The sequence below is a fragment of the Mobula birostris genome, chromosome 17 (genome assembly GCF_030028105.1).
Source record: "Mobula birostris isolate sMobBir1 chromosome 17, sMobBir1.hap1, whole genome shotgun sequence".
NCBI classification, from domain to species: Eukaryota; Metazoa; Chordata; class Chondrichthyes; order Myliobatiformes; family Myliobatidae; genus Mobula; species Mobula birostris.
In genome coordinates, this window is record NC_092386.1 from 45,944,938 (window position 1) to 45,971,840 (window position 26,903).

Below are 26,903 nucleotides of genomic sequence, written 5' to 3' on the forward strand. Positions count from 1 at the left end.
TTTTTGTAGTTAGACCCTTTAATTCGCTAGTCTATTACGTTTAATATTGAAAATGAAAATAAAATTTTACAAGGATATATTATGAAATCATCAATGAGAATTCTGTACTCTATTCCATGATATGATATGACACACCAAAATTTTTTTGACAAACTTGCCCTTTAAACTTTTCCTGGTCACTATGCATTAAATAATTGTAATCTAATTACCAGAATGAAAGATGGTGAATTTCCAACAGGTGCTGCTGATCAGCAAATTGAATCAAGCTGTATCAAGGAAATTATGAAGACTTTATAAATTTTCTGACTTGAAGAAAGTAATTGTTTGCATTTAGTAAGATATGCCAGTTGAAGCAAAACAAAACAACATCTGTTGTAAGTTACTTGCATATTGTAGTATTACTTGCAATAGGAATAGCAGATGTGGATATATACAAACTTCATCAACAGATTATACTCTTCATCATCATTTCTGAAGTTAAAATTTAATTTTGTCACATCAGTTTGGGAATTTTTAATTGCAAAAGTCATAGGAGAACCAAGGTCAAATTATACTGGCAACAAAACTGCCATCTAGCATGAAAACAGTTATTGATTTTATTGGCAGAATTCCATAATGTTCTTACTTTTTAACCAATAACAGGTCTCCTGGCTTAGACAGACAATGGGTTTGATGTCGGTCAGAGCTCCCTCTAGCCTACTCCGAGAAATGCTAACCATATGGCTCACCTTCAAGAGGAGCTAATATGGCTTGTCCATCCTCTGCACCTGTCATTTTCCTGACCTTTCAGCCAGAGACTCATTCCTCCAAGATGCAGCACAGAGCATCATAGGAAGTCATTCCTACCTGTGGCCATCAAACTTTACAACTCCTCCCTTGGAGGGTCAGACACCCTGTGCCGATAGGCTGGTCCTGGACTTATTTCATAATTTACTGGCATAATTTACATATTACTATTTAACTACTTATGGTTCTATTACTATTTATTATTTATGGTGCAACTGTAATGAAAACCAATTTCCCCCTGGGATCAATAAAGTATGACTATAACTCTGACTATGACTTCAGTATGAGATTATAAAACATTAACTGTGTGCCATATACATTCAATGGTTCAAGTTAATATCAGAGAATGTATACAATGTACAGTATAACCTGAAATCCTTACTCTTTGCAGACATTGATGAAACTGAAAAAAAATCCACGAAGAATGAATGACAGAAAACGTGAGAACCCCAAATGCCCCCTCCCCTCCCTTTCCCCCACTTGCTCCAGCTAAAGCATCAACACCCCACCACCCACCATGCAAGCAATAGCAAAGCCCCCAAAAAGATCATTATCTGGAGATCATCGAAAACTATTGTCCATCCCAACACTTCGACATCTCAAACAGGCTCTCCCTCTCACTAGCAAGGGAGAGAGAGATGTTGTTGCAGGAGCTAGAGGGAATACCAACGGCTCGCTGTTTCAATCAGAGGGGGGGGGAAGGATGGAGGGAGAGGGAGAGAGGAAGGGAAGGAGGAAGAGGGAGGGAGGGAGAGGGAGGAAGGGAGAGAGGGAGAGGGGAGGAGGGAGGGGGAGAGGGGGGAGAGAGAGGGAGGGAGAGAGAGGGAGATATAATATATCTCAAGTGCAGGGTCTTTTTTCCATAGCAGGGTAAACTGCCTGCTGTCTCAATGTTTCAATCTTTTGTGACGCTTCAGTTGGTGACATCTGCAAGGAATCAGGTTGTCCACCGGGCCGAACACTGAAGGCGTATGTCTTCTAAGGCACACCTGGAGATATCGAAATGGCAGGCCACACAGCGAGTCCGAGAGTGAGAACCCCCTGCCATGAAGAACTGTAGTTGGAGTTGCTGCTGTACATCACAGATTCCTACAGGACCCCAGCCAATTTGAAAAGAAAAACGAGACATGAGAAGAGAAGAATAAGCTGTTTTGTGGACGAACTTGCAGAAGTCATCTGGGTCTGCAAAAACCTCTGGCTCCATCTTTAGCTCCTCCCACTCTATTCCCTAGAATATTTGATATAATTTCTTAAACAAGGATCAAAAACAATAAGGTTTCATCCAGTCACATTCAACTCTGGTAGTGTATTCAGTTATCCTTCCAGAAAATCTCGAGGGTTAACACAGTACAGCTATTTTGAAAGCAGAGATTATCAGACTGTAACTATATTTCAACTCTATGCCTCAAAAGTAAAGGGGTCAAAATCTATGACGATACTTGGCTTTCATAACTAAAGCAGAATCACACATATTATTCAGGCCAGTCATCTCATCCTAATGAATACAGTGACATGTAAATCCCCTGAAATTGAAGAAGTATGAATTTTCAGTGTAATGTAAATCATGACATGGGTCAAATATGGAATGTTAAGATTTTGCTTCTGACAAGGATCCCTTGCCAAACCCCTTCACGCACTCCTCCTCTCCAAATAAACCATCCAAGTCAACTATGGTCCAGTGTATTCAATGTTCTTATGGTACAGTGTTTTTGGATTTCCAACTTTTTCACAGCTTTTGCTAACACCTGATTCAGGTCATGACTCAATGTATCTATCAACACCTAAAGCTGTTTGTGGATAAAAGCAAAAATCTGAATTTGAACAGAAAACTTAAACAAATTACTTGTCTATGCATTGAAAACCAGCAAGCACAGAATGAACTGTTTGGATTTTCACAAGTGAACCAACTCTTTCCAATAGCCACCAAATTAGCTCTGTTCCTGTGTTCTTTCCTGTAAATCCATTCTTTGCAAATATGAATCCAACTTTCTTAGAAAAGTTTCTACTAAGTTCACTTTCAGCTCTTCCAGCGAGTGCCTCCAGATCATAACAATGTGTTAAAAAAAACTTCTGTTCACCCCCCTGGATATTTTGCCAATGACCTTAAATCCTTCTTCTCTGCTTATCAATCCTTTTGCCGGTAAAACAATTTCTTTCTGTTAGCAGTAATAATGCTTTCAAAGGTTTAGTATAATAAAATAGTGACTTGTGATTAGCAACAAACAAAATGTAAACATTCTGTTTTCTTACAATGTAAATGGAAACATAAAAATGTCATTAAAGTTATTGATGAAGTGTTTGGTGGGAGCAGGAGCAGCACAACGTGCAGGTGTCCAACCTGGTGAGATGAGGGAGGGGCCAGGCCCGGAGTCACCCCATAGTGCCCGGAACCTCCAAGTGTTGCAAGCTAATCCCTTGAACATGAAGTCTAACAGGAGGCGGATCAAATGGCCTGCAGCTAACATGACTTCACTGTGGAAGCAGTTTGATGAAGGTGTTAACCAAATTCTGGAGGCGACGGCGAAGGGAGGGGTTGATAGGAAGCTGCAAGCCATGACAACAATTATTGTTAGTCCCAGTGGAGGTTGGTTGTAGGGGATTCGTAGCCCGTTCCTTAGTTAGAGCCTTCAGCATTTTGGGCATCGAGGGAGAGAGGAAGAGGCGAGCCATCCGCAGTACCACCAATGCGGCAGAGAGGGCCTCAAGTTGGCTGTGGCTCAAAAGAGGGGAGCCATGGAGTCATAAGTAGCTAGCCATCTGGACACAAGCTGGGGTCTGATCAGCCCCGGCTGGGTCACCTGGAGGAGGTTGTATGATGTTGAAACCCCGAAACACCCGATGATGCCAGGAACATCACTGAAGATGTGTCCAGAAGCATCAGTAGATGTATGTACACAGTAACAGCCTACCATTCCTAACTGATTATAAACTGGAAAGGACATTCAATGTAAAGTAAGATCTCTAGATGAGTTTTGTTTGTGTATATATAAGTGTAGAGATGTGGTGTTTCCATTAGACGTTTAGTGGCACAGTGTTGCAGCTGGTAGATCTATCACCTCATGGTTGCAGCAACCCTGGTTCAATCTTCAAATGCCATCTGTGTGGCATTTGCACACTCTTCCATATTTCCACATGGGCTTCCCTGGGTGCTCCAGTTCCCTTCCACATGGTTAGTGGGTTAGTGAGTTAATTGGTCACTGTAAATTGTCCTGAATGTGTAGGTGACGGGTAGAATTTGGGGGGAGGCTGGTACTGATGGGAACATGGGGGAACATTAAAAGGGATTAGTGTTGGCATTGTTGGCAGAATTTCAGAAGGTGACGAAAGGGCATACAGGAGTGAGATATAGCAGTTAACACACACGAAATGCTGGAGGAACTCAGCAGGCCAGGCAGCATTTATGGAGAAGAGTGCAGTCAACGTTTTGGCCTGAGACCCTTGGGCAGGACACAGTGAAGTAATCCAATCACAAACAAGAGAAAATCTGCAGATGCTGGAAATCCAAGTAACACATACAAAATGCTGGAGGAACTCAGTAGGCCAGGCAGCATCTATGGAAAGGAGTACAGTCGACGTTTTGAGCTAAGACTCTTCGGCAGAACTGGCATTGGCAGATTTTCTCTTGTTTGAGATTACCAGTTAGTTGAGTGGCCTCGCGGTGATAACCCTACACTCAACGACAGCGAGACCAAAGAGCCGATTGTGGATGTCAAAAAAGGTAAGACGAGGAAACACAAACGATTCCTCACAGGTGGATCAGAATTGGAGAGAGTGAGCATTTTCAGGTCGCTGGGTGTCAATATCTCTGAGGATCTATCATCATGGTCCGGTCCGAAGTCCATATTCCAGTTCACGGTCCAGTCCCTGGGCTCCAGACTCCGGGTCCTCAGGCTGTCCCTTGTTTCCGTTGGACTTAACCATAAGCGCCTGATGTTCATCTTGGGGCTGGGAATATAAGTGGCCCTGGGATCGAGTGTGGTTGCTGGTTTGTCTTGTCAGTCTCCCCTTGGAGCAACCCACCGGTGGAAGGCTAGTGCAGTCATTGAGATATGGATTTGGCTGTTCTGTAGCCTGCTGAGGTTACTGGCCGCCTCGAGTCTTGGAGCCACCCTGGACCTAGCTCCCTTTCTGTCCCTTGCCTCTTTTGGGTAAGCCAGGCAGTTTGCCATTACCCTGCGGTTGGCTCTGTCCCTTCCTGTCCCTTGCCTCTGTCGGGTAAGCCAAGCTGTTTGCTGTTACCCTGTGGTTGAGTTTGTCCCTCCCTGTCCTTTCCTCTGTGGGGTGGAGTCCTGTGTCCTGCCCAGGAGTTGCCTGGAAGTACCCCTGCCCCATTGTGTCCTCGCTGAGCCTCCGCATACCCTCAGCAATTCAGGAACAGCTTCTTCCCCTCTGCCATTCAATTTCCAAATGGACACTGAACCCATGAACACTACCTCAGTACTTTTTGATTTCTGTTATTTTGCACTCCTTACTTTAATTTTTTAATAGACATATTAATGTAACTCATTAACTCATACATAATGTAACTCAGATTTTTTTCTCTCTATACGTTTGCCATGTATTTCATTGTTCTGCTGCTGTAAAGTAACAAATTTCACGACATATACTGGTGATATTAAATCTGATTCTGTAGTATTTGTGTAAGAGGGTGATTGATGGTTGGTAAGGTCCCCACAGGCTGCAGGGCTGTTCCTGTGCTGTGTGTGCTTAGACTTTGTTGGTTGTAGAGGTTGCAGGTTTGGCTGATGGTGCCAGAGTAGCTCGTGTGTGCCATTGCTGTATGTAATAAATGCTAAGGGAGATTGATTGGGTGGCAAATCAGTAGACTCCCTTGACTAGGATGGTGTTGATTTTCTTAAGACTTGTTTCAGAGCACTGCATTCCAGGCAAATGAAGAATACGCCACTGTTTTCCTCACCTGTGCATTTTCAATGTTGCTGAGACCTCAAGGTGTCGGTGAGACTCTTGCTGTCAGCTAAAAACAGAAAATGCCAGAAATATCCCAGCCAAGCTGCTTCTGTGGGAAGAGAAATAAAATCAATATTTGCAACACTCTCAAAATGCTGGAGAAACTCAGCAGGTCAGGCACTATCTATGGAAAAGAAAATTCAAATCAACATTTGTTCTTCTGACCTGAAACATTGACTCTGTTTCTCTGCCACAGATATGGCCCAGCTACAGAGTATTTCCAGTATTTTCTGTGATTTTTATGACTTTCAGCATGTGAAGATTTTTGATTTTTACTTACTTGCTATTGGATACCTTAGCCTCTAAATTGTTCTGCTGCTGTAGCAGTTATGTAGCTGCACCAGTTAATGGTCCTCAAGATGTCGATGGGGTCCCTACAACAGTAATGTCACTGAATGTCAAGGGTGGGTGGCTAGATACTGTTGTTGGAATTGCCTGGCATTTTTGTGGCGTAATTGTTACTTGCCACTCATCAGATCATGCCTGAATGTTATCGAAGACCTGCTTAAGGTAAGTATGGGCTGCTTCATTTGCTAAGGAGCTTCAAGTGGAATTGAACACTGAGCAACCATCAACAATAATCTCCACTTCAGACCTTATGATCAACAATCACAACTGTCTTCCTTTGTGCGAGGTATGACTGCAACCATTGGAGAACTTTCCCTTGGATAGCATTGACTTCAAAGGTGCCTCAAACCGCACACCACAGTTGTCCTGGAAATCGCTCTTCTCAATAATGTCCAGAACTAAACAGTAAATGTTGGCCTTGCTATGTCCCCAAAAATTTAACGCAAAAATTCTGAAATCAAACCCAGTGAGAATATTGGGTCTGGCTAACCACTCGTTGAAACATGGTGGGTGGACTGACAGAACGACCCACAAAACATCAGGGATCCAACTGAGAGAGAAGGAAATTAAGGGACAGGCCCTGCTCCTCAACAGAAACCTGCCATTTGTTTGGTCCCCCCATTTTTATGAGCGGCAACATACTGGCCTTCAGAATGGCAAGTATGCGGGTTCTAAAGCAGCCTGAGCTCGTCATAAACTCCAAGAATATTCTTTTGCTAAATCAGCTGACTTGTTCAAAAGACCTTGAGAATAATTGGAGACGTGGAGTTATTGGCAAGCAACTCTTTTCTGAAAACCGACAATGATGAAACACATTCAGAATTTCCTACTGCATAAAGCAATTAGTTGCCAATCTCGTCAACCAGCTGTCCCTTGTGAATGAGGTGTTTTCCCACTGACCTCGAAAATGTAAACTTATTGTGAACTGGCAAGTTAAAATTCTGAACTCAGTAAGAGTTTTCAGAAAGCTAGAGGTGTAGATTGTCAGCAACAGACACAAAGCATCTGCCTGGCCTGCTGAGTTCCTCCAACATTTTGTATGTGTTGCTTGGATTTCTAGCATCTGCAGATTTTCTATTGATGTAGATTGTCAGTGTGAAATGTATCTGGACATTTATGATGAATGCACTCTTTCCATATTGATATTAAGGCCTTCATACTTTTCTACTGTCCAGCAAAGAGTACATATATTCTGAGTATGCTTTGTGACGGTAAATGTCCAGTGGAGAATTTTTAGAGTTAAGGGTTGCAGGATAATGAATTACACTAAAAATTTAAAAAACTCATTGCCAGATTCAGTAGTCTAATATCAAAATCAATTCATCCATTCCCCATCCCTTGCTCAAGATAGTTTTTTTGTGCTCCAGTCATATGTGGAGACACACAACACTCCTGCAGCCCAGCTAATTCATTGAAATGGTTTGCATTTGCCCCATAAATAATGTATTATGCCAGAAATTTTAAAACTCGCATTAGATAAACAGAAATTTACTAAAAAAATGGGAGAAATTCAGCATATTTTCATGGTACCAGAGTTCAAATGTTAATTTGTGCTTTAGTGAAAAAACTGTGAAGATTGTGCTTTTCAATATTTACCAAGGGTTTAAGACAAAGCTAGTGGTAGACTGTTTTCATTAATAAGGAAACAGTAAGTATATACTTGAGATAATGGTTAAATTAGGAATTATCTGGCAAAATGAAGTTGAAAGTACATGTTGATTTTAAAGGGAACTAAAAGTCAAAAACTGCAGATGCCACAAAATTTGAAATAAAAAGAAAAATGTGGAAAACACTCACCAGATTGGACAGCATCTGCGGAAAGAGATCAAATGAGAATCAAGCTGAGTTCATGACTGTTCTATGGTCTAGATAAATCAGGGGTGCCTTGTGGTATGGAATTGAAATTATTTTTTATGAAAACCGAACTGTTGCTGTGCAATTGCACACACAAAATGTTAGCGATCAGTGGATCAGGCAGCATCTATAGATGAAAATGAACAGATGATGTTTTGGCCTGAGACCCTTCATCACACAAGATAATTAATCTCGGGGTTGTATATGGTGACATATATATACTTCGATAATAAATTTACTTTGAACTTTTACTGTTTCTATACAGTTGCCTAAGTTTCAGATAAATAGTCATTGACCTGAAACATTCACTGTTTCTCTTTTCATGGATCATACTTGACTTGCTGGACAATTCCAACATTTTTGATTTTATTTTAGCTTTTTCATTTGCTTGTATTTGGAGTTTGTTATACGAAAATAATGGATCTCCACTAATGAAGAAACTGATTAAAAATGCGCAACAGAATTAAGGGAAATATACAGGGAAGGCTCCTTTACAATATTTAAGCTATATTGGGTGAATAGCTGGTACGTAGGTGAATCTCTTGAAACATTCCCATACACCAGTTTCTTCCCCACTTGTTCTTCCTTCACATTTACAGACATCCCACCTCTCCCGGAAGTTCCAGGAGTCGCCCACATATTGATAGCGGCTCCCTGACGCCCGCAAATTATATACAATACTGTATCCCGGAAATCAATTTTTTTGAGAGTGAGAGAGAGGCGGGGGGGGGGGGAGAGAGAGAGAGAGACACACACACACATAGTGAGAGAGTGACAGAGAGAGCATCCTGATTGGTCTCTCTTTGTGCTAAGTAGACTTATCAGTTTTCTCTGTGGGCGGGCTTTGCAGTCGACCTCTCTCTCACTTTCATTGTCCATCAATTCAGTGTCCTGCAGCACCATGGCAGAGTGTTCCAAAAAAAGGAAAATATAAAACGTACTTCACTCCAGACTACACGAAAGTGTACCCCTGCCTAATAGGGGTCAAAAATAATGACAGTGTTGCTCGCTGCACTGTTTGCAACAGTGACTTTTCTATTGTGCCCATGGTGGGTTAAATGACTGTAAAAGGCATGTTGAGGTGAGTTTAAGAGGTGTCATTCGTTCATTAGTATAGCTAATGTTATTTAAACTAGCTGCTAAGGAGCTACTCTATTTATGTCCTATGTGATGAGGCCAAACTCCCTGTAGACTTGCTTAAAATTGTAATAGAATGAAAAGACTCCATGATAATATAATTGTGAATCTGATGTCTTGCAAAATTAACAAATTCATTGACCCAGACTGCTATGAGGTTGAGACTTCTGGCAAAATACTCCAATCTACCAAGCAAGCCACATCACAGTACAAGGAAAGTTTGCAAAAGAAATAGAAAAGCTATTTGCATTAGCATTAAGACTGCCAACAAAATACTCAACTATGCATATGTGTGTGTAAATAGTTTCAATATGTGATCAAATAAATTGTTGTGCTCTTTCATAATCAAATGTCCAGTATACATACACCCTTAGCGGTCGACACCGGAGGGGAGAATATGGGGTGGCGAGGGTGGTGGTGCTGCCTCCCTGAAAAGAGTTTTTGCAGGGTGGGATTTCTGCATTTATTCTCTGACCATTAACTCAAACGTAACGTCTCAGTTTGAGCTACGCCCACTGAATCAGCCACCCTGGTACAACGATGAACACTAATAGCCTTCACAGCCGCCATACTCGGATGACGAGCCCATCCGATTAACCAATCAGCACTCCCCTGGAGGTCACGTGCGTTACACCGGCACTCAGTCACATGGGTATGGAGACTGCAGTAACATTTCCGGGTCAGAGCCGGGGCTGTTTCTGGCTGACCGCGAGTGGGATTTAGGTCATTTATGGGGCGAAACCTTGACAGCAGATACAGGTCGGTAAGTCATAGCTTGTCCTTCTTGTTCCCAGCGCTCCTGGGGGCTGCGTGATTCATATTGTCAGAGCTGTGAACACTGATTTGTAGGAGTTCAGGCTGATCAGGAAACAAATTTCCTTATGCTCATTTGTCCTTTGCCCCTGTATCTGGCTTCGGTTGGGGATGGGGAGCAGGTCTGTAGGTAACTCCCACCAATGTTTTCGTTACATCTTTCTGTTCAACTCAAATTCGTTCTGTTTCCTGATTTTAAGTTCCTTTTTTTTTCTCAATTGTTATTATGCCAGTCTTATGTAATAACGAGTGCCCACTTTTTTTTGCAGTTTGCTTAAAAATTAATGTCCTGGATTATGTTTCATTGATCACTTTGTAACCACACAATAGGTAGTAAGTTATCCATTTATTTACGTTATTAATTCTCACCCTGCCTCAAATGTTGAGTGTAGTCAAATAAATCGTCTTCAGTTTTGTCTTTAGACCACTTTTTTCCACTCTGATTCTAATGGAGCTGTATGTTTTTGTTTGGTTGGTTATTGGTATCCATTTTGCTTTTCTCTTTATCTTTTCTAAATTTTTCTTCACTAGTATTCTTCCCATGCCTACCCCCTTTCCTCCCTCAATCTATAAGTGACTTGCAGTGAGGAAAGCAAATATGTTTCTAAATAACACTTAACAAGGGGTTAAAAAAACAGAACAGTCTGACTGTCATATTAACATCTTGTATAGAAAATTATTTAGACTGGTGAGCAGTAAATGCTTTTTAAGATAGATAGATAGATAGATACTTTATTGATCCCAAAGGAAATAGCAGTGTCACAGTAGCATTACAAGTGCACAGATGTACAAATAAACAAATGTTGGAAGAGAAGTAAGAAAGAATAAAAAATAAGTTACCACATCCCCGGCTATAGGTTGACTCATTATAGAGCCTAATGGCTGGGAGTACGAATGACCTTATCAAGCAGTGCAGTTGTCTTAGTATATTACTAAAAATACACACTAAATGTGGGTAAATATAGTAAGAAAAAGATTTACATTCATGCAGTATTTTTGGATTGTACCAAGGGCAAGAACCATGGTCTTGGTACAATCCAAAACAATGAATAGTCCATGGCATATTAACGTATATACTTTGTGGTTGTGAATGAACAATAAAACGGCAGATGTTGGAAATCTTAAAAATTAGAAAATAAGATGGAAACAGAAAATCATCAGTGGAAAGAAACACACGGTTAATATTTAAAGTAGAAGAAGAGATAGCATTTTCTGGTGTGCAGGATTGGAAATACAACAGGCAGCAAGTTTCCTCAAAGAGCTATCTGATAAACTAGACATTCTGATTTTTACTCTTGGATGAAGGGTAAATATTGCTCTGCTCTTCAAATTAGTGCCATCTGATCTTTTAGGTCCTCCTGAGGGAGCAGTAATGCCCTTTCATGTCTCCTCCAAAAGGATAGTGGTTGTTGATAACATGAAAGTAAAGTGTATTTGAAAATAAAATAAAAACTGAGGAAGCTGAAAATCTGAAATAAAGTGCTATAAATACTCAAAAGGTTAGGCAGTATCTGTGAGACAGAGGTCAGTGGGTTTTGGCCTTTCACCTTTGGTTATGTCACCTAGTCATCATGGGAGCCCAAGCATGGGAGGATGAACCTTGGGTGCCCTCCCAAGACTATGGTCAACACGTTCCTAGAAGACAGCGACGCGACTAATAAAGATGAACTGAACACACTGATGAGGGAGAGGGAGAAGTGGAGAGTCCGTCATTGTGCCTGACGCCGGCCCCCTAGGCCTGAGTCGACGTAGTAGTAGTACCTTTACCCATCACAAAGAGACCCTTCACTCTCTGCAGCTTAAAACATATCTGATTTCTAATAGTTTCTAGTTCTGATGAAAGGTCATTTAAACGTTAATTGTTTCTCTTTGCACCATTGCTTCCTGATCTTCTGAGTACTTAAACTATTTCAAAGTTCAAAGTAAATTTATTATCTAAGTACAGATATGTCACCAAATACAAACCTGAGATTCATTTTCTTGCAGGCATACTCAATAAATCCAATAACCATTATAGAATCAATGAAAGACCGCACCAATAGTGTGGACAGCCAGTGTGCAAAAGACAGCGAACTGTGCAAATACAAAAAGAAAGAAAAGTTATCATCCAGTAGCACTTACATCTATGGTGATGAAGTGCTTTGAGAGGTTGGTTGTGTATAGAATTAACTTCTGTCTCAGCAAGAACCTGGACTCACTAATTTGCCTAGCACCACAATAGGTCTGTGGTGGATATGACCTCATTGGTTCTTTGTGCGGCCTCGGATCACCTGGACAATACAAATACCGATGTCAGTATGCTGTTTACTGACTACGGCTCAGCATTTGGCACAATCGTTACTACAGTTCTGATTGAAAAGCTCCAGGACCTGGGCCTCTGTACCTCCCTCTGCAACTGGATCCTTGACTTCCTAACTGGAAGACCAGAATCTGTGCCGATTGGTAATAATATCTCCTCCTCGCTGCTGATCAACACTGGTACACCTGAGCCCACTGCTCTACTCTCTCCACACCAATGACTGTGTGGCTAGGCACAGCTCAAATGCCATCTATAAATTTGCTGACAACACTATTGTTGGCAGAGTTTCAGATGGTGATGAGAAGGCATACTGGAGCAAGGTATATTAGCTAGTTGAGTGGTGACGCAACAACAACCTAGCACTCAACGTCAGTAAGACCAAAGAACTGACTGTGGCCTTTAGAAAGGGTTTGGCGAGGGAGCACACACCAATCCTCTTAGAGGGATCAGAAGTGGAAAGAGTGAGCAATTTCAAGTTGCTGTCTGTCAATATCGCTGAGGATCTATCCTGGACCCAACATATCAATACAGGGAAGGCAAAGCAGCAGCTATATTTTATTCAGAGTTTGAGGAGATTTGGTATGTCACCAAAAACACTTGCAAATTTCTATAGATGCAACATGGAGAGCATTCTCATTGGCTGCATCACTGTCTGGTATTGGGGGTGGGGGGCTACTGCACTGGATGAAAATAAGCTGTAGAGAGTTGTAAACTTGGTCAGTGCCATCATGAGCACTAGCTACATCTTCAAGGAGTGATGCCTCAAAAAGACGGCATCCATCATTAAGGACCCCCATCACCCAGGTCATGCCTTGGTACCACCAGGAAGGAGGTACAGAAGCCTGAAGGCATTTACTCAAAGATTCAGGAACAACTTCTTCCCCTGTGCCATTTGATTTCCGAATGGACATTGAACCCATGAGCACTACCTTAATAATTTTTTAATTTCTATTTTTGCACTAATGTAATTTAACTATTTAATATATACTTGCTATAATTTGTTTTTTTTTCTACTATCGTGGATTGTGTTGTACTGCTGCCACAAAGAGAAATTTCATGATATGTGCTGGTGATATTAAACTTGATTCTGAAAAGAAATAACAATAATAATAAATAAATATTGAGAACATGAGATGAAAAATCCTTGAAAGTGAGTCCATAGGTTCAGAGATGGGGCGAGTGAAGTTATCCACTCTGGTTCAGGAGCCCGATGGTTGAGGGGTCATAACTGTTCCTGAACTTGGTGATGTGTACCTTCTTCCTTATGGCAGCAGCAAGAAGAGAGCATGTCCTGACTCGTGGGGGTCCCTGATGATGGATGCTGCTTTCATGCAACAGTGCTCCATATAGATATACGCAATGGTGGGGAGGTCTTTACCAGTCATGGACTGGGCCGTATTTACTACTTTTTGTGGGATTTTCTGTTAAAGGGCATTGGTGTTGCCATACCAGGTTGTGATGCATCCAGTCAATATACTCTCCAGCACACATCAAGAGAAGTTGGTCAAAGTTAGAGATGTCATGTGGAATTTTTGCTAACTTCTAAGGAAGTAGGAGTGCTGCCGTGTTTTCTTCATAATGGCACTTATGTGCTCGGCCCAGGACAGATCCTCTGAAATGATAGCACCACAGAATTTAAAGTTCCTGACCCACTCCACCCCGATCCCCTGATGACGACTGGCTCATGGACTTTCGGCTTCCTCCTCCTGAAGTGAGTATTCAGCTCCTTGATCTTGCTGGCGTTGTTCTGATACCACTCTGCCACATTTCCAATCCCCCTCCTGTATGCTGATTCATCTTTGATTTGGCCTATGACAGTGGTGGAATCAGCAAACTTTTTTTTGGGATTGGAGCTGTCCTTAGCCATGTAGTCAGAAGTGTAAAGCGAGTAGAGTAGGGGGCTGAGCATACATTCTTGTGGTGCACCTGTGCTGATGGAGACTGTGGAGAAGATGTTGTTGCCAATCCAAACTGACTGGGGTCGCAAGTGAGGAAATGGAGGATCCAATTACACTAGGAAGTATTGAGGCCAAGATCTTGAAGCTTATTGATTAGTTCTGAGGGGATGATAGTATTGAATGCAAAATTGTAGTCCATTAAGAGCATGCTGGTGTGTGTATCCTCATTGTCCAAGGTTCCAGGGTTGAGTGAAGAGCCAATTGAAATGGCATCTGCTGTGGACCTGTTGTGATGGTAGGCAAATTAGAGCAGATCCCAGTTGCTTCTCAGGCCCGAGTTGGTGTGTTTCATCAGCAACCTCTCAAAACACTTCTTCACTGTGGATGCAAATGCTCCTGAATGATAGTCATTGAGGCAGGTTACCACATTCTTCTTATGCTCTGGTATAATTGAAGCTTACTTAAAGAAGGTGGATGCTTCAGACTGCTGAAGCAAGAGGTTAAAGATCTCAGTGAGCACTCCAGCCAGTTGATCAGCCCATGTCTTTATACTCGACCAGGTGTAAAGTACCCAAGGTCCCCAGTCTGGGCCGGATGCTTTCCGTGGGTTCACTCTCCTGAAGGATGCTCTCACATTGGCCTCAAAGATGGAAATCACAGGATCATCTGGGGCTGTGGTAGTTTGTGATGGTTCCTTCATGTTTTGACAGTCAAAGCAAGCATAGAAGGTGTTAAGCTCATCTGGAAGTGAAGTCTTGTTGTTACCTATATTGCTTGATTTCACTTTGTAAAATGTGATCACGTGCAAGCCCCGACAGAGCTATTGAGTATCCTACATTGATTCATGTTTAGTCCAGAATTGCCACTTTGCCTGTGAGATCACCTTCCACAGATCATACCTGGACCTCTTGTAACTTTCTTGGACAGTTTTTGTAAGTCAATATCAACAGTGCTGTATTCATTCAGATCCACAGATGAGTGCTTGAATATGGCCCAGTTCACTGACTCAAAGCAATCCCGTCGCCGCTCCTCTGCCTTCCGTGATCACTTTTTTGTCCTAATCTCTTGAGCCTTGCTCTTTACTTTCTGCCTGTATGCGGGTAGAAGGACAGCCAAGTGCACAGATTTCCCGAAGTATGGTGTGGGATCTTAGTAAAGCAGTGGTCTCGTGTGTTGGGATCTCTTGTGCTATAGGTTATATGCTGATGGTAATTGGGTAGGGATTACATCAAACAAGCTTGATTGAAATTCCTGACTGTGATTTGAAATGCTTTATTTCTTTGGTGATGGCATCATGCAATATCTCAAGTGCTTGATTACAGTCAACTGATGGTAGTATGTAAACTGTGGTCAGGACTACGAAGGGGAACTCTCTTGGTAAATGGAATGGTTGGCATTTGAATAACAGGTTTTCAAGAGTACAACAAAACTGCCACATTGGAGCACCACAGAGTTTATCATGAGACACACACACACACACACACACACACACACACACACACCCCTGAACCTTTTGCCTTTTCTGAATCTGCAGTTTGGTCCATCCTGTCTACTGAGAAGACTTTGGGTCTGATTGCGATACCTGGTGTCCTCCGAGTAAGCTGCATCTCAGTGAAACCTAGAACACAACAATTTTTGTTTTGTTATTATGTTTTCTTGATAATTTGGAACTTGTAATTACTGAAACCACCTGGGCGTGGTAAAGAGAGCAAAGCAGGTGTTAAATTGTAAAGCCAAACAGATGATTAAAATACATTTTGTAATTTATTTTGTCAGAAGATGTGGAAAATCAGGCACTGAAGGATTTTCCCACAAATGGAGCCAACTGCCTCAGACTTGAAGATGAACATAAATAGCGGTACAAGTAAGTATGGAAACTCAGTTTAATAGCCTTGTTTACAGTCTGCATTTCACTTGCTTTAACAGCCATTACCAAATAATATTTTATTTGCTTACACACTGAATTCCTTGGTTTACAGCAAACTGGTTTGTTGGTGATTCTGTTCTTGCACCTATTCCTGGAGATGGGAAGTTGTCAGAAGCCACAATAAAGTCTATTTCTACAGACGAAAATGGTGAAAACGTAGCTCTTTTAAGATTTTCCAATTTCAACGAAGAGATTGTGCCAATTACAAGACTGCAAAAGAAAAATAAAAGTGAACGTTGGAAGGGTTTTATATTTGATGATGAAGATTTGGAGAAGCCTTTTTTCAATGACAAAAAGACATTGGGGCCCAAGATTTCTTTGAAATTGTGTGAGGGAGGTATATATGTTCCACATACAATTAACAGATACCTGCGAGACTACCAAAGAGATGGAATACAGTTCATCTGTAAACATTACTTTCGTGGCAATGGATGTATCCTTGGTGATGACATGGGACTTGGAAAGACTGTACAGGTAAATAATTTGACTAAGTTGTGTCAGCTTTATAATATTAGAGTCTGAGCCACAGTGTTGGCTCTGATGAGCACACAGTAGGTCCCTATTTACCACAAAATTGGTAAAGAACTGCATCAAATGTGAACTGTGACTATTGTGGGAAAGATATTTGTACCGCATTGGAAAATAGACTGCATCATATTTCAATTGCTACGCAGGCTTTTAATAGCGGCAGAAGCATTAAGGATCCATTGGCAATGATATAAAACTTAAGTAATTACATTGTTAATAATTTGCAGACAGCAAACAGCCCACAGCATTGGACAGTTGGTTGAAATTCCAACGTTGATAATAACGTCTGTTAACATCTTCCCCTTCTGATGTCCCCACAGTTGGTACAGTTACTCTGAGTAAGAAAATAGATATTTGGTCAATGATTTTGCAAGGATTCCCAGTTATCTTCCAATAAAATTAAATTTTCTCCTGAATGTGCTCTGTTTTGTTTGAATGTATTTCTACGTGCAGCATATGGCAGAGAGGTCTTGAGATGGGATGGGATACAATGATTGCTGTGAACGTTGTCAAAGTAACATTGGAAAGAATCATTAAAGGGATTGATAGGAGAGGATAGCACAGGGCTTATTAAAAATAAAACTTTGAAGAAGAAACAGATTTCAAGGATAAGACACTACATAATGGGAAGGAGCCATAGGCCAAGGATGGTAGTGGCAGGATACTCAGTAGTGAAGAGAATGGACAGGTACTATTAGAGAAGGGATGATACTGGATCTAATGTAGCAGGGCAAATGGAGGGACTGTCAGTGGAGAGGGGATTTTAGAGGTATGAACAACAACTTTGAGCTTTATGGAGACGTACAAAGATAGATTGAAAACCAAGGACCAAAACTGTGGGGAGGCTGATTTTAATATAAAATCCAATCTTAGAGAGGGTATCTGAGGGTAAATCTACAAGTGAACAGTGGGGAAATGTGTGTGAAATTGTCTATTTTAGACAAATGAAAAACATTAATCTAAATGGTGAATGAATGCAGCAAGCTTAAGATTCAGAGGTATTGAAGTGTATGATTCACAAAAGGCTGATGTGCTGGTACCCAGAAAATAAATTGGAAAAATTAACAGTTTTTTCAGTATTGCTGGGTAAATTGAATGCAAGAATGGGGAACTCGTGTTTCAGTTGCATACAGAGTAGTTGAGTCCACATATACGGTATTGTAATATTTGATCTCCATATTGAAAGAATGATGATAATGGAGATAATTCAGAATAAGTGTACTGGACTAATTTCTAGAATGGACAGGTTGACTTCAGATGATGGGTTACTCAGACTAGTCTTGTATCAACTGGAATTTAAAAGAACAAGAAGGAACATTTAAAATATAAAAGATTCTGAACAGTCTAGAGAGGATGGATGGGCAGAAGATACTTCTGCTTGAAGTAGAGTCTACAACTAGGGGTCATTTAAAATTAATGGGTGGCCATCCATTTAAGGCAGCAGTGAGGTGAACATTTTCCTTTCAGAGCTACTACTGTTGTTGATCAGTTAATTCACTAATGTGACTACTAGTTAACACGTAGGAAGCTCCAACAAATAAATCTGATCTTAACCATGACATTTGTTTCCACAGTGTTGAGTGAGAGAGAAGTTTTGACCAAGCACCAGAGGTAACTCCTCTGATTTCCAGCAAAATAGAACAATGGGGAATTTAATGCCTACTCAAGAAAACTGGTGGAGTATTGTTTTCATGTCTCGCCTGGAAAATTAATTGCATTGTCCTTCCACCAGGGAGCCCATTTGGATTTTTGTGCTCAAGTGTCCAGACTCTAGCTTGAACCCACAAACTTACAACTTTGCAGTGGGAGTCCTGTCAATGAGCTGCATCTGACACCCAGACCAGGATGGTTACTGTCCCTATAATACAGGGAGAGCGGCGACTGTAGATTGACAGAAATGAGGTGAAATCAGATGTTAAAAGACCAGAAGGTTTAATGACAGTTGAAATCACTCAGCAAGAAATCATTTGATACAGACTTGAAGTTATTGGCCTCTTCAGAAATACCTTTATTTTGGCATTAGCAGAGTGACTAGTGGATGAAAAAGGAAGTGATTCCTGTACAAAGGAAGAAAGGGAATTGATGCAGGATAGAGTAGGAGAATTTAATATTCCTATTTCTTTCAGTTTATATTATAACATTGACAATTGAAGATTGATTTCAAATCTAGTCAGCTTTCTTTTGAATCAGTGATGTACTCTTTACTCTCTTCACACTGATCCAGTTAACTATTGAAAAAAATCTGAGAGAGATTTACTCTTTTTGACATTTTTATCTGAACTTTTTAAGTAATGAATTGAATGGACGTAGTTGTTACTGGTATTAATTTATCACCAATGTTTACCTTACACGAAAACATATTTACTCTTTAAATTTTATTTGACCTGTTTAATGAGTTCTACGGAGATAGTTCTTTATTTAAAATGGAGGAAATAATGTTCAAATTCTTAATGTAATGTTTTCTTCTCATAGGTTATTTCCTTTCTAGCAGCTGTACTTCATAAAACAGGAACCCGAGAGGATATTGAAAATAACATGCCCGAGTTTGTACTGAAGACTATGAGGAAGGAATCTAAGGCTCTCAATGACAAAGTAATCCATTATAATCTATTTCTTGTGGCCGATCTCACTTTCCAAGAAGTCACTGTCAAAAGTGAAAGTTCATGGTCTAGCAGAAAACATTGGCATGGATAGAATTTTGACAGGCTGGCAGGAAACAAATAAATGGAACATTTTTATGTTGCCGAGATGTAACAAGTGGCATGCCAGTGATTGGTACGGGATCTCAACTTCTTTACAATTTGTATGATTGATTTCAATAAAGTGATTTAAGATGCAGTATGTCAGCAAAATTAGCAAGTAACACAGATGTGTAGGAAAGTAAATTATTTAGAAGACATATGGAGACTAGGAAGGCTGAGAGTAGGCAAAGGTCTTGCATATGAAGTATAATGATGGAGAATGTATCACTTTCCATTCTGGCAGGAAAAATAAGAATATACTTTCTATGGTATGACATTGCAGAGCTGTGGATATCCTAGTGCTTGATCCACAAAGGCTAAACACATATAGTGGGGATGAATCTCGAGCAAGGGGTCACTGTCCCAGAGGCTGAGAGTCTTTGGATCTCTCTTCCACAAGAAGTGGTGGAAGCAGAGTGTGAATATTTGTGGTAGAGGTCAATAGATTCTTGATGGGCAAGAAGGTGAATGGCTATGATGGGTAGACATGAATGTAGAGTTGACGCTACAGTAACCGCCAGCAAGTTTATTGAATCTGAGAGCAGGTTTGAGAGGTCAATGATTACTATAGAACAGTACAGCACAGTAACAGTCCCTGTGGCCCACAATGTTGTGCCGTACCAATTAAATTAGTAATCAAATGGCCAACTAAACCAATCCCCACTGCCTACACAATGTTCATATCCTTCCATTTCCCTCACATTCATGTGTCTACCTAAACATCTTTTAGATGTCTCTAATACATGTGCCTCCACCACCAACTCAGGCACTGCATTTCAGGCACCCACCACTCCTTCACACTCTGCATTAAAAAAAACCTGCAACATAACTGCCCGACTTTTAAATACGATGCCTTGACTAATAAAGGCAAGCATGCCATATGCCGCCTTAACCACCCTGTCAGCCTGTGTAGCTGCCTTCAAGGAGATATGAACTTGGACCCTAAGAATCCTCAGCTCATCAGCACTATTGAGGGTCTTGCTCTTAACAGCGTTCTCTCTCTTGACATTTGACCTACCAAAGTGCGACGCTTCACATCTGACCATGTTAAACTCTGCCATTTCTCTGCCCATATCTGTAACTGATCTATACCTTGCTCTATTCTTTGTCAGTCTTCTGTGCTATCTACAACGCCACCATCCTTTGTATCATCTGCAAACTCACTACACACCCATTTACATTTCCATCCAGGTTATTTATAGAGATGTCTGTGGAACGCCACTAACCACAGACCTCCAGCTAGACTAAGTCCCTTTGACCACTGCCTCTATCTTCCATGGGGAAGCCAGTTCTGAATCCAAACAGCCATTTCACCATGGATCCCATGTACCTTAATCTTCTGGATGAGCCTCCCATGAGTGACCTTGTGAAACATTTTACTAAAATGCATGTAAACAACACCCACAGCTCTACCTTCATCAGTCACCCTCGTCACCTCATTAAAAAACAAATTTAAGTTAGTAAGACACGACTTGACCCACACAAAGGCATGCTGGCTCTCCCTAATTAAGCCATGGCTTTCCAAATGCTCCTAAACCCTATCCCTCAGAATTATCTCCAGTAACTTCCCTTCTACTGATGTGAGACTCACCGGTCTAAAGTTTCCAAGATTATCCCTGGTTCCCTTGTATAATGGAACAGCATTAGCTGTTCCCAGTCCACCGGGACCTTGCTTGTGGCTAGTGAGGATACAAAGATATTGGTCATGGCCCCAGCAATTTCTTCTCTTGCCTCCCTTAATAACCTGGAATATATCCTATCAGGCCCTTGGGACTTACCCACCTTATTGCTCTAAGAGACCCAACACTATCTTCTCTTTTACTTCAAAATGTCCTGTTTTGGATTGGGTGCTGTGTAACGAACCTGAGGCGATTAGGGAGCTGGAGGTAAAGGAACCTCTTGGAAGTAGTGATCATAATATGATTGAGTTCAGTTTCAAATTTGAAAAGGAGAAGCTGGTATCAGGTGTATCGATATTTCAGTGGAACAGGGGAAATTACAATGGTATGAGAGAGGAACTGGCCCAAGTCAATTGGAAAAGTAAACTAAATGGAGGGACGGCAGAGCAGAATTGGATGAAATTTCTACAAGAAATAAGGAAAATGCAGGAAAAATATATTCCAAGAAAAAAGAAAATTATGAATGGAAAAGTGGCACAAATGTGGCTAACGAGAGAGGTTAAGGCAAAAATAAAAGCAAAAGAAACGGCGTACCAGGAAGCAAAAATTAGTGGGAAAAATGAGGACTGGAAGACCTTTAAAATCTTACAGAAAGAAACTAAGAAAGTCATTAGGAAAGAAAAGATGAATTATGAAAGGAAGTTGGCGATTAACATAAAAAAAGGATACTAAGAGTTTTTTTAAATATATGAAGAGTAAAAGAGTGACAAGGGTAGATATGGGACCGATTGAAAATGATGCTGGAGTAATTATAATGGATAACAAAGAGATGGCGGAGGAACTGAATGAGTATTTTGCATCAGTCTTCACAGTGGAAGACATGAGCAATATACCTGATAGCCAGAGGTATCAGAATAGAATTAGGTACAGTCAAGATAACTAGAGAGAAAGCGCTTGGGAAGCTAAGTGGACTAAGAATAGATAAGTCTCCCAGCCCAGATGAGGTGCACCCAAGGGTTCTGAAGGAGGTGGCTTTGGAGATTGTGGAAGCATTGGAAATGATCTTCCAGGAATCAATAGACTCTGGCATGGTTCCGGAGGACTGGAAGGTCGCAAATGTAGTTCCGCTATTTAAGAAAGGAAGGAGGCAGCAAAAAGAAAATTACAGACCTATCAGTCTGACATCGGTGGTTGGAAAGATATTAGAGTCAATCCTCAAGGACGAGGTTATGAAATACCTCGAGGTGCATGACAAGATGGGCCGAAGCCAGCATGGTTTCATGAAGGGAAGATCCTGCCTTACCAACTTATTGGAATTTTTTTGAGGTAATCTCGAATAAGATTGACAAGGGAGAGGCTGTGGATGTTGTGTATTTGGATTTTCAAAAGGCCTTCGATAAGCTGCTGCATATGAGGCTGCTTAATAAGATGAGAGCCCATGGAATTATAGGAAAGATATTGAAATGGGTGGAGCATTGGCTGATAGGCAGAAAGCAAAGGGTGGGAATAAAGGGATCGTATTCTGATTGGTTGCCGGTTACTAGTGGTGTTCTGCAGGGGTCGGTGTTGGGGCCACTTCTTCTAACGATGTATACCGATGATTTGGATTATGGATTAAATGGTTTTGTGACCAAGTTTGCGGATGACAGCAAGATAGGTGGAGGAGCAGGAAATGTTGAAGAAAGGGAAAGGTTGCAGAGAGACTTAGTCAGTTTAGGAGAGTGGGCAAAGAAATGGCAGATGAGATACAACGTAGACAAATGTACGGTTGTACATTTCAGAAGAAGAAATAATCGGGCAGATTATTATTTAGATGGGGAGAAAATTCAAAAATCGGAAGTGCAAAGGGACTTGGGGGGTCCTCGTGCAGGATACCCTAAAGGTTAACCACCAAGTTGGATTGGCGGTAAGGAAAGCGAATGCTATGTTGGCATTCATTTCAAGAGGAATAGTGTGTAAGAGTAAGGAGGTGTTGATGAGGCTCTGTGGGGCATTAGTGAGACCTCATTTGGAATACTGTGTGCAGTTTTGGGCCCCCTGTCTTAGAAAGGATATACTGATGTAGGAGAGAGTTCAGAGAAGATTTACGAGGATGATTCCTGGAACGTAGGGGCTAACATATGAGGAGTGTCTGTCGGCTCTTGGATTGTATTCATTAGAGTATAGAAGAATAAGAGGGGATCTCATAGAAATGTTTCGAATGTTGAAAGGGTTGGACAGAGTCGATGTGGAAAGGTTGTTTCCCTTGGTGGGTGAGTCCAGGACAAGAGACCATAGTCTTAGAATTAGGAGGTACCCAGTTAAAACAGAGATGAGGAGAAATTTTTTTAGCCAGAGGGTCGTGGATTTGTGGAACTCGTTGCCACATATGGCTGTGGAGGCCCGATCATTGTGGGTGTTTAAGGAGGAGATTGACAGGTATCTAATTAGTCAGGGTGTCAAGGGATATGGGGAAAAAGCCGGAAATTGGAACTAGATGGGTGAATAGTTTAGCTCATGGGGGAGCTGCGGAGCAGACTTGATGGGCCGAATGGCCTACTTCTGCTCCTTTGTCTTGTCTTGTGATATCAATATTCTCGGCACTGATCTTCCTGTCCTTCACGTCCTTCTCCTTAGTAAATACTGATGTAAAGTAGTCATTAAGGACCTCACTCACGTCCTCTGCATCCAAGCAAATGTTTCCCCCTTTATCCTTGAGTAGTCCTACTCTCTCCCCAGATATCCTCTTGCTCTGGATGTATGTAGAGAATGTCTTGAGATTCTCTTTAATCTTACTTCCCAAAGATTTTTCATGGCCCTTCCTGGCTTTGCTAATCCCTTGTTTGAATTCTTTTCTGGCTATTTTATAATCCTCATGGGGTCTGTCTGATTCTAGCTTCTGAAGCTTTGCCTACTTTTCCTTTTCCTTCTTGACTATATTCATCACCTCTTGATATCCAGGGTTCTGTCATCTTGCAATCCTTGTCCTTCCTTTTCACTGAAACATATCTGTCCTGAGCTCCATGCAGTTAGTCTTTAAACACCCGCCACATGTTGGATGTGGACTTGCCCAAAAAGAGCCGTTCCCAATTAACTCTCCCAAGTTTCTGCCTAATGCTCTCATAATTTGCCCTGTTCCAATGTAATACTCTCTTGCAAGGTCCATATATATCCTTGTCTGTAGCTATCTTAAAATTTGAGTTGTGGTCACTGTTCTCTAACTGCTCATCCACTGAAAGGTCGGTCACGTAGCCAGGTCCAGTATGGCCACTCTTCTGGTTGGACTATCTACATATTTAATTAAGAAACCCTCCTGGATGCAATTAACAAATTCTGCCCCATCTAAACCCCTTTTAATAAGAAAGTTCCAGTTTATATTTGGGAAGTTTGAAATCCGCCCCCCCCCCCCCCCCACAACAACAACCTTATTGTATTTTTTTACACCTTTCCTTAATCTGCCTGCATATCAATGTTCTGTTTGCTGTTAGGGGATCTGCAGTACAATCCCATCAGAGTAATTGCACTCTTTCTATTTTTGAGTTCTTCCCATATCGACTTAGTGGACGAGCCCTCCATTATGACCACTCTGAGTACAGCTGTGATATTGTCCCTGGTTAGTTGTGCAATTCTGCCCCCCTTTACCCCTCTAACTTTTCTAAAACACTGAAACCTTGGGACTTCAAGCATCCATTTACATCCTTCTCTCAACCAAGTCTTTGTAATGGCTACAACATCATAGTTCCATGTCCTGACCCATGCTCTAAATTCATCATCTTTACCTATCATACTCCTGGCATTAAAAGACACACGTGTCAAACTAACCATTCCATCCTATGTGTTATGTTGCTTCTCCCTGTTTTTGTTAGCCCTAACATCTTCTATACCACCTTCTTCATCCCTCCACTTCCTGATCTAATGCTCTTGTTCCCAGCCCCCTGCCAAATTAGTTTAAATCTTCCCAAATAGCCCCACTTCAGGTGCAAACCGGCTCTCTTCTGCAGGTCTCTCCTGCCCCAGAAGACGTTCCAGTGATCCACTGGGTCCCTGCCCCCTGCTCCAGTTCCTCAGTTACTCATTCATCTATATTATCATTCTATTCCTGCCCTAACTGGCACATGGCAGCAGGAGTAATCCTTCCCTTCATTCATTTGTCCACATGTGATATTTCTGTTTTATAACTGGAAAGTTTTTCATTAAACCTTAAAAGTTGTTACCATTAATGGTGATGTTTCAAACATTTTCTATCAAAGTCTTTGATGCACTGTTTCCTTTATGTTGTTTAAACATCTTTCAAAACAGTTGAAATTGGATTTTCATCTTTATCATGCCTTATGCATCTGCCTTCAATTATTATGTCTGCAGTAGTAATTTGTGACCCCAATAATATTAAATCAATTCATGAAGTTTGTTTCAAGTCAACTGTGATTTCCTCTCTTCAAAAATACTAAGTAGTTTGAAGAATAAAAGATACAGGGAGCTTTACATTTTCTACTTTTAGCAACAGATCCTCTTCTAAAAGTGAAGGTTGAAGTTTAGGATACATGTCACTAATCCTACTGGAGAATTGTGATTAATCTTGATCGTGTGAGCAGTTCACCTTAACAAATCTGAACCAGTTCTGTGAAGGGCTAATTAATTCCATTTCCTAATCCTTTTCTGAGAGCCGTAAACATTTCCTGCATTAAACATTTATCTGTTTTTAATAGTTATTACAGAATCTGCTTCTGACAGAAGTATAATATTTGGCTTTGTTATTCTCATGCAACCAAATCATGCAAACCAATATGAGAGTGTATTTGTGGTATACAAAGCTGCTGTTGCTTTATTACCGCGGCTGTCAGAGCATACTCAAAGTCAGCAGGTCATGATTTCAGTCAATGTCCAAAGCTGATTTGACACCACACAGATATTTGAGAATTATATGTCCTCTTTTACCCTTGCACAATCACGTATTTATTCAGTAGCAGAGGGAAGCCCAACCAGCGGTGCTACTTAGCAACAGCACCTACATTAATTATTGAGTGAGTTGTACTTGTGACGATCATTGAGCAATTGTAGTGGAGAGCAAAAAAAAGCTGAAGATGTTCATCAGGTCAGAGATAATGGAAGATTATTTTGAAATGTTAACTCTGCTTTTTCCATAGATGCTGCCTGACCCACTGAATATTTTCAGGATTTTCTGTTTTTTCCCCCCTCAAGATTTCCAACAGCTATATTACTTTGCTTTTGTACAACTGCTAATTGCTTTCCATACTTTAAAGTTTCTCAAGTCTAGGAGAGTAGCATGATAGGTGCTGCAGGGCATTGTCCCGAGTTTAAGACCTCTTCAATAACCAGTTACCCCCATGCATGTAGCCATGAATAGATGTTTCCTTTGGAATCTGGTGAGATCAGAAAATGAGCAGAGGGCACGCAAAGCAAAACAGGGAGGAGAATATGAAGAAAAATATTCAGCAGGAAGCCAAAATCTGCTCATGGTGTAAAGAAGCAATTGCTCTGAAACTCTGAGGAAAAGTGTTTGACATTTGTGCTTTAATTAGTCTTGAACTGAGGTGAAAGTTCTTCCCTATAGACTTTGAAATATGGAGAACAACTAACAATTGTACAAAAGCAAAACAAGGTCCTTCAGGATTTTCTGTGCTTCAATCAACCCCCCTCTCATTTTCAAAACTTCATCACCTTCTCCTTGTCTAAAGCAACTCGAAATAGCTACTGATGGCACAAAAAGCTTATAACGTTGTAGACATAGCTGGGAGAAATCAATCAATGTTTATTGATACCATTAAGTAGTGTTGATTGGAAGAAATATGGTGGGGAGGAAGGGTTGTCCCCTTCATTGCTAAACGCATGGTTGACTATGGAAAGTTAAAAGGACAGTTAACTGGAGCTTCACACAAAAAAAACACTGTGAAATCAGATTTGTATGCTCTCTGTATATTTAGAGGACAACATTATGCTTGCCAATTCCTTGTTAATGTTTGGCAAGATTTGCCCCAATGTATAGCT

At 41.0% G+C, this 26,903-nt stretch overlaps 1 protein-coding gene and 1 long non-coding RNA gene across 6 annotated transcripts in view; one reads left to right on the plus strand and one right to left on the minus strand.

Annotated features, from left to right (window-relative positions):
* Nucleotides 1–1,218: 1,218 nt before the first annotated feature.
* Nucleotides 1,219–9,671, minus strand: LOC140211402 (uncharacterized). Its single transcript, XR_011889450.1, has 3 exons — nucleotides 9,460–9,671; nucleotides 5,705–5,803; nucleotides 1,219–1,875 (listed from the first exon to the last, which is right to left on the minus strand). It is a non-coding gene; the product is annotated as an uncharacterized lncRNA (long non-coding RNA).
* A 77-nt stretch (nucleotides 9,672–9,748) lies between these two features.
* Nucleotides 9,749–26,903, plus strand: part of ercc6l2 (excision repair cross-complementation group 6-like 2) — a 103,898-nt gene continuing 86,743 nt past the window's right edge. The window contains exons 1-4 of one of the 5 annotated variants that reach the window (XR_011889538.1): nucleotides 9,749–9,852; nucleotides 15,880–15,967; nucleotides 16,083–16,504; nucleotides 19,031–19,150. Coding sequence is in view for 4 of the 5 variants with exons in the window: in XM_072281647.1 (XP_072137748.1) it covers nucleotides 15,919–15,967; nucleotides 16,083–16,504; nucleotides 19,031–19,150 (591 nt within the window). In the remaining variant the exon portion in view is untranslated. Of the gene's footprint in view, nucleotides 9,857–15,879; nucleotides 15,968–16,082; nucleotides 16,505–19,030; nucleotides 19,151–26,903 lie in introns of all 5 variants that reach the window. The other 4 variants (XM_072281647.1, XM_072281648.1, XM_072281649.1 and 1 more) reach the window with 4 other exon arrangements.